Source organism: Haliotis rubra, unplaced genomic scaffold, assembly GCF_003918875.1.
Source record: "Haliotis rubra isolate DU_JTF1 unplaced genomic scaffold, ASM391887v1 Scf750, whole genome shotgun sequence".
Lineage (NCBI taxonomy): Eukaryota > Metazoa > Mollusca > Gastropoda > Lepetellida > Haliotidae > Haliotis > Haliotis rubra.
The window spans coordinates 16,222-23,911 of record NW_025767469.1 but is presented as its reverse complement, the minus strand read 5'-3'; the positions used below and the strand labels follow the sequence as shown (position 1 = coordinate 23,911).

Here is a 7,690-nt window from a genome sequence, read left to right as displayed (position 1 = left end):
CAGTAACCCCATACACGTCAGAGGACCTAAAACGCTTGACAGCCACAATATTTGCCGACTACGATGTACATGTTCGGCCTACCTACAACCAGAGTATTCCGACGAAGATAAACGCTGTCGTCTGGATGAAGCAACTGGGGTATCTGGTAAGATCGAGACACTGCAACAGTTAACAATTATGTATTTAACACATTTGATTTGTTGCTACCTGCGAATTAGAAGACCCGGGTTCGATTAAGGGACCAAGTGTGAAGCATATTGCTGGTATATTGCTAACAGCCCCGTAAAACAATACTCACTCACTTTAATTTTTAGGACATGAAGATGCAAGCCATGAAGTCTCTGGGCCATTTTAGTATGGTAAGTTCTTGAGCCTATTTTGAACATTCTACTCTAATCGTAGTCATTATTTACTTACCGATATTTAATGTTATTTGCATGTTTAGGACAAAACTCAGTTTTGTTCAATTAATGTTATATGCATACCTATGAACAACGTTTGTGTCGAGATCTGATATGAAGAACCCATTTTATAGCTCCGAATGACATTCAATGAACTGATATATTATTCTCGTACAGCGTGAAAATTCGGGCCAGAGACCTATACTTTAGTAGACAAGTACGACAAATTGTAACACTCTTCAGTTGAAACGTGGCATGGTAATTAATGACAGATCGGTCAAGTTACAGAGGGTGGGGGAAACAGTTATTGGGCAACTTGTGGAACATTAAGCCTACACCCTTGCAATGCAAATTCAAGACAAGCTCCATAATGTCCAAATTCAAGACCTTCGGGCCGAGTATAAGACTCGCTTAAAGAAAATTTGGAGCTCAGAGCTAAATGCTGGTGGTAAGGTTAAAGTCACCAGCAGTTTTGCTTTGCAATACCAGTCCTTTCCTATTCCGAAGTCTTGACTGCCTGACCAGATGGATTATGTCTGATAACAGAGTTCTCTTAATCGTTTATATATGCCAATCAATTCTGGAGGGCGGGGTCTGATTAATGCGTGGGCTCTTCATGATAGAATTTTATTATGTCCTTTTGCACACATTCATTTATCGCATGATCATCCTTTGGCGATGCATGTCAGGACTCATTATAAAAGCAAGGAAATCCACAGTTGCTTCGAGCGTCCCGGTGTTTTTGGACAAAATTTGAAATTTGAGGTTGATTTTGTTGATTGGGAGTAAACCAGGGTTTCTGAGAAGCCATTTGCAACGTGCGTACATGCAGTGTGTGGAACCGAACACTAATCGAACTGAGTCCTCCGCCTGGATGAAGTCGGCTGGTCTTAGAATTGAAACAGAAACTCCCTTTTGTGAAAAACAAAAAGTTTCAGTGAAACTTCCTTTTGAATTTACAGAGACTGTCCAACACCTTGTCAGTGGATGCCCTTCCTTGGCACAAACAGCATATCTTAAAGACATTAAGGCATACCGTCTCCGCCATGCCTGTGGCTTTGACTCAAGGTCCATCCATGGTACGACCCTGAGCATGTCCTGGGCGTCATGGACATTGATGCTTTTAAACTTCTTTGAAATAGGCCCATATACAAACTCAGAAGAATTCCATCTAACAAACCTGTTCTTGTCCTTTTGATAAAGCCAATGAATTTATTAATATCATTGAGTTTTCTGTCCCTTTGACAGCAATGTGATTGGCAAGCTTCAGGAAAAGCATGATAAATATGTGGACCTCGCCTTTGAAATGTCTCGCTTGCATCCCAAGTACACTGTCGTCAGGCTCCCAATTGTTCTCGGTGCCTTTGGTTTGGTACCTCCTGATCTCTTGGCGCAGATCAGGAGAGTGCCTGGGTTCTCCACCGGGAGCACAGCCCTACTGACACTCTGGGTAATGCAGAAGGCTGCAGTGTTGGGGAGCCATCATATTCTCCTGAAAGTTCTTGGTGGGTTCGTCTAGGCAGTGTTTCCTGGGAGAAGTCCCATTCGCTGTTTGGGCTTCGTGTAGAGGGGGCGAGGGCCCTGAGCTGATGATGAGCCTTACCAGCCTGACTGTGCCAGGATCACCTGAACCCTCTCCGCTGCATACTATCTTTAATCTGTAAAACATAATAATAATAAACCGAACGATTACAATAGGTCTCCTGCCTAGAGGCAAGGAACCCTATTTACGTCATTATATGTGGCTCTTATCTTTTTAGAATTGGACTGACGAATTTCTGCAATGGAACTCTTCAGACTACAATGGCGTAGAATACATATATAGCCCCGAAAATAGAATATGGAAGCCAGACCTTGTCATCGGCAATGAGTAAGTGAATCGTTCTGAAATGAATTTATATATATTTGCAGATGTTTACACGTGTGTGTTCAAATAGTCCAGGACAGAACGGTAGAGGTGTTTTCTACCTTTGATATTAGTCTGCATTATATTAAAGGTTGCTTCAGAAAATGAGCGCTCGATCAGTGATTTGTCAATTCAATCCTCCCAAAAGAGTACAATCTGGAAATCCCATTCTCGCTTTTCATCGCAGTGATGTTGCTGGAGGAATACTCAAATTGTGCTCACTCTAAACATACACAGAAAGTTGTTGTAAATAAATGGTAATTTTAACTCCACCCGCGATTATCATGTTTAGAATTGATCTTCAGTAACCCATGCTTGTCCTAAACGGCTGCAAACGGTATACTGGTGGTCAGGCTAGCTGATTTGGTTGACATGTCATCGCTTTGCAGTTGTGTAGATCGATGCACATGATGTTAATTACAGGATTGTCTGATCCATACACGATTTTTTTTGCAGAGTGGGTCGTTAAACAAACAAGCAAGCAAACAAAGAATTATTTCCAGACCACCGCCATATAGCTGAAATATTGCTGAGTGCGGCGTTAAACAAAAAGCATACAAAATCATTTGATATCAAAGTAATTCTGCCATTCTTCATTGCAGCATTACATCCAAAAGATGGGTGATGGCAGCAGTTTAGTGATCATTGAGTCCAGTGGTCATGTTTTATGGGAACCTGGGTTCATCGTTACAAGTATATGCGCTGTTGACATAACATACTTCCCTTTGATACACAGAAGTGCTCTGTGCATATTACTTCGTGGATGACATCGAACGTTAGCCTACAAATCTACTCAACGAAAGGCATTTCTTTGGATGCATACATAGAACATGGGGAGTTTGAGATAACAGACTCTCGGGTTCAACAGACTCTCTTTCAATGACGTACATCAAAATGAAGTGTAAGAGGGCTTAGCATTTTCGTTGTTCTGGCGGAGGACGACCTTGGTTGTGTCTGGTGTCACCGCTCCTGGTATTCTCCTTGCTGTGTCCTCTCAGTTTCCTGGTTCCTGCAGACAGCGGGGAGAAGACCACCCTGGCCATCACATCCCTACTTTCTATCTTTGTGTTCATGTCGTTCATCTATGAAACGTTGTCAAAGCTGTCAAACCAGCTATCATTGTTCGGTAAGACATATATCACCCTTAAGATTTTTTTGTCACGGCTCGTTTTTCATGTCATAAGACAAATTATATTTATTGTCGACTGTCATCAAGCTCGATCAACCCTTTCTCGACAGAAAATACAAAAGAAATCTATTTTTAATATCTTTCCAATCCGAAAATGATCATAGAACAAAAATAGAGTTTAATTTTTCTGGTTGGTCATCTGTGAAAGCCAGCACTGATTCTAGAATTATTCGAAAGTCAACTTAAGATTTCGTACATTTCATATACATGTAACTGTATTTGAACTTGAGTCATGCCTTTCCAATTATGTTTCAGTGCTACTGACATCTGCTCAAGTTTTAATCAGTCTACTAACGGTGTGCTGCAACGTCATCATATTGTTTCTACAGAAACTTACCTCTCACGATAAAATTCCCCATGGCTTTGCAAAATTGTCCAGCACAACAGACCAACATCTACTCCGAGACAAGGAACATTACGACATGGGCGATGGTTGCAGCATTCTTGGGCAAATTGTGTCTGGGGTTCTCAATTGTTTGTGCTACAATGATCACACTCGTGTTCGGAGCGTTAATGATCTCTCAATGAAAATCCGCCAGTGTTATTGTCGTTCCCCTCGGTTGAACGCTTTGGTGTCAGGAGGCAATCTGAACTGTTGATGGCTGATGTTATTCTTATTGTGAAGCATGGACAATTGTAATACTCTTGATGTCCATCAGTTTTATGTAACTAGCTGTAAGGTTGATTTACATGGCTTACAGAACGTTGTCCTATAATATATTGTTACGTTTGAGAACAGTCCAAGATGCTGCCAGAAAGGAGCTCATTTGTTATCGTAGCATATAGCATTTTGAACATACTGTTCTATAATTGTGCCTTCTTGATGATACTTCTGCAGAGTTCTGAATGTATCTATTGGCTTGTTTGGAGTCTGTGAGTAATGTGTGCTTGTGTGTGTAGTGGTCATATGTGTAAATCAGATTGAGATGTACACTTAAGAGAGGTTCCGAGACAATGCGGTTTATAGCTGGTCTTGAAGAACTCAAGTGGGATGAAGATCCCTTACTATAGGAAATAAACAGTTTCGGTCAGGCTTGCTGACTTTGATGCTGTGTTTAATTCATACCCGTGAAAAAGTTGTGAGAATAACAAAAATAAACTGAAGTAGGTAGTGAAACTCATCACCGACAGTTGGGGAGTTACAATGGTGACAAACACGATCTTTTGAGGTATGGCTCGCCATGGGGCTGTTTCAATTGGCAGTTTTAGATATCGTTTTGCTCTGAATCTTAAAAGTGGCGTTACGTATAGATTTTGAGAGATAAGGGTAGTCTTCGGAGACGGGTTCCACTTTAAATATTCTATAGTACAAGCCTTTGGGGCTTGTGTTTACCTCTGCTTTCTTGTAGGCCAGTCAAATTAGCAAAAGGTAGAAAAAAGTGAAAAAATGAAACTTGGCAGATATGTTCTACAAACCTTCCTATATAACATACTAAAAGTCCCCTAAAATCCCATTTGAGCTATATCCATAGTGCACGTGCAAACATGGCTACCCTATGCAACCTTTTGCTAACCTAGAAGACCTTTATAAAATTCACAACTTCTTTATTTCTGTACATAAGTATATAATGTTTGACAACTGAGTAAATATAAGATTGATGACTATTATTTCAGAAAGAAAAGAAACACATTTCGGAGTTGTGGCCCTTTTTTGTGCAAAAACAGAATTTTTATATGTTTTTACCCTTGGGTGACACAAAGACCCATAGGTATAACGATAAGGCTTAGATATATTCAAAAGACCTTGAAGTGTATTGTTCAATGCCTTTGTCACCACAAACCACCAAATATAACTCAACTCATTAAGGCCGGGAGCCGCATATATGGGGCACATTAATCAGCTCCTGACAGCGAGAGTTGTGTTTATGGGGCAGATAATTGGCAGTTTTTCACAGCGAGAGCCACATATATTCGTTAAGAGAAAGCACCTCTTATTCAGCGAGACACGCACATGTGTGTCGTACTTTTTAAAAATCACACTGTACCTATTGTTTCAACCAAATTAGTAGTACTGAGCAAATATTTTTTCTTACGAGGGATGCTACCTTTAGTGTCAATCAGAAGAAGTATTTAAAGTGTTCTGATAGCAATTGATAATCACTATCATAGGCTTATACAGCGTTTGGCAAATGAACACATGTCAGCGAGAAAGGGATTCTGATGTTTTTACAGAGGTAAGTGTCTGGTACTCTTCATTGGGAATAGATACTAACAAACTTCGTATGCACATTGAATTAGATGTAATGGTTTAGATGTTACTGAAGATTATATTTTCTTCAATTTCCTCATAAATAGGTAACAAAATACGAAATTTCAAGGACATACAAAGAATTCAAATACAATAGACTAGATTTACTTTTCAGGTATTATTACGTTGTCATGTTTCATATAATGAAACATAATGTATAAACACAAATAATTATATATTATTATTATATACACCCAAGCTCGAATAGATTAGACATAATTTAACTTACTAATTTAAAGCTTACTGAATTGTAACTAGTTATTTTCCATAATCTAAAGTTGATAATATTACCTAATCGATAATAAAGTGATAAGTCGCGCTTTTGCATCGAATATAATACATGTCAGTGTTATTACAACAATGAATTTTTTTACTACGTTTGTTACAAAACACAGTAAGTTGGTATTTCAAAAGATTCTTAGACATAGCTAGAAGTGAGTGAGTGAGTTATTACATGTAAACCATACTAAGGTATTCATGTTCATGTTGAAAGTTCTCAGTTGATTTGAATTGTCAGTTTTCTATGCAATTTACATGAGCATTATGTAAAACATTTGTATTTGATCTCTGTAATTATCAAATCCGGTGTAATTATCACGTGTATCAATGCTTGATCCATCGTCAATAAAAGCTGGATAGTATATCAGTTACGGTATCAATATACATGCGTATAATCATTCAATTAGAATCAGAGTAATGAGATAATCGAACACCTCTTTCGACCTTGAAATAACAGCCTCCGGTAGAATGCATGTGTAGTTACGCCCTTGTTGAAAGGTTTTGTCCCATGACAAGTGTAAAATAAACAGATGTGATGTTATATCATTGGACAACCTGCTTTATGAAGTCACGCCCTCTTTCTAATGTTTATACATACAAGCACATCTGTAATCTTATGAACCTCGTTTACATTCAGTATAAATATAGGCACACCCATCTTCATAAATATTTGGGGGGATTAAACTTCAAGTTTATACATTATAATAATTCAGTATCGTGTCACTTTTTGAATTCTATAATACGTGTACTTTAATTTGGAAATTCATTCGTATCAAGGTGAAGATTATATTTACATGTACAGCAAACAAATTATGTTTTATGTACTAGTTATGTGCGTAAAATGTATATGAAAATAAATACTATCTCTACTCAGTGGTTGGATTTCAATCACTTTGTTTACTTATCAAAACCACTAAAATGTGTTTTCGATCTCTGAGATCTATCTACTCCTATTTGTCTTATGTGTATATTTAATAGATCGTTAAGATTATGTATGTTTACAATACATAAACTGTTACATGATAGATTGAGTTGATAAAGCCGAAACCCAGCATATCGACTGGTCAACGGCATAGCCAATAATCAATCTCTATCCAGCTGTTGAGTGACCAAACGTGGTCTTCAGAAATTTCGCCCACGCCCGTCCCTTCCTCTGTGACAGGTATCTCATGATACGATTGGTCATAGACAACAAACGATCAGCCAATATATTGAATAATTGAGATACCGCACGTTCTATTGGGGAAATTTGATGACGCCCTATCACGTGACCCTTTGTTTTATGTGTATACAAAGAATCTGTATTATACAATTTCTATATGTATGTTCATATGATAACGTATGTTTTGCATTAAATCTAGATGAAACAAAATTATGAATGTGCTCTATGTAAGTCACAGACTAGCGTAATAGTACTTTCCTTGAAATATTCAGTTTACACTAGAAATGTATCGGCAAAATGCTAATATCGTGGAAGATTATATAGCATGTAAGTAAATTACAGTATGTCATTGTCATAGATGTTTTGTAAAACTAAACCCCACACAATGATATAAGAGAAAGAATTTGTTTATGTATGTCTCATCTCCTACATACAAAGAAAGCATACATATGTTGATAAAATATAAATGTACAAGCCGCCAAAGGTCTACAAGAGAAACTTGCA

The 7,690-nt window shown here is 38.1% G+C and overlaps 1 protein-coding gene and 1 long non-coding RNA gene across 2 annotated transcripts; both read left to right on the top strand.

Moving 5' to 3' along the window:
* Nucleotides 1-311: 311 nt before the first annotated feature.
* LOC124260146 lies at nt 312-3,170 on the top strand. Its single transcript, XR_006894007.1, has 3 exons — nt 312-360; nt 2,163-2,272; nt 2,911-3,170. It is a non-coding gene; the product is annotated as an uncharacterized LOC124260146 (long non-coding RNA).
* Nucleotides 3,171-3,285: 115 nt separating this feature from the next.
* Nucleotides 3,286-4,328, top strand: LOC124260145. The gene is made up of 2 exons (XM_046694390.1): nt 3,286-3,434; nt 3,753-4,328. Exons 1-2 carry the CDS (start codon nt 3,380-3,382, stop codon nt 4,094-4,096), a joined length of 399 nt encoding a protein of 132 aa, XP_046550346.1. The 5' UTR covers nt 3,286-3,379; the 3' UTR covers nt 4,097-4,328.
* The last annotated feature ends 3,362 nt before the right edge of the window (nt 4,329-7,690 follow it).

What these genes read in the sequence shown, in the direction of transcription:
- LOC124260145 (XM_046694390.1), top strand. Translation starts at nt 3,380, where the DNA reads ATGTCGTTCATCTATGAAACGTTGTCAAAGCTGTCAAACCAGCTATCA. An exon ending in AAACCAGCTATCATTGTTCG is followed by an intron (nt 3,435 to 3,752) that starts GTAAGACATATA and finishes ATTATGTTTCAG; the next exon opens with TGCTACTGACATCTGCTCAA.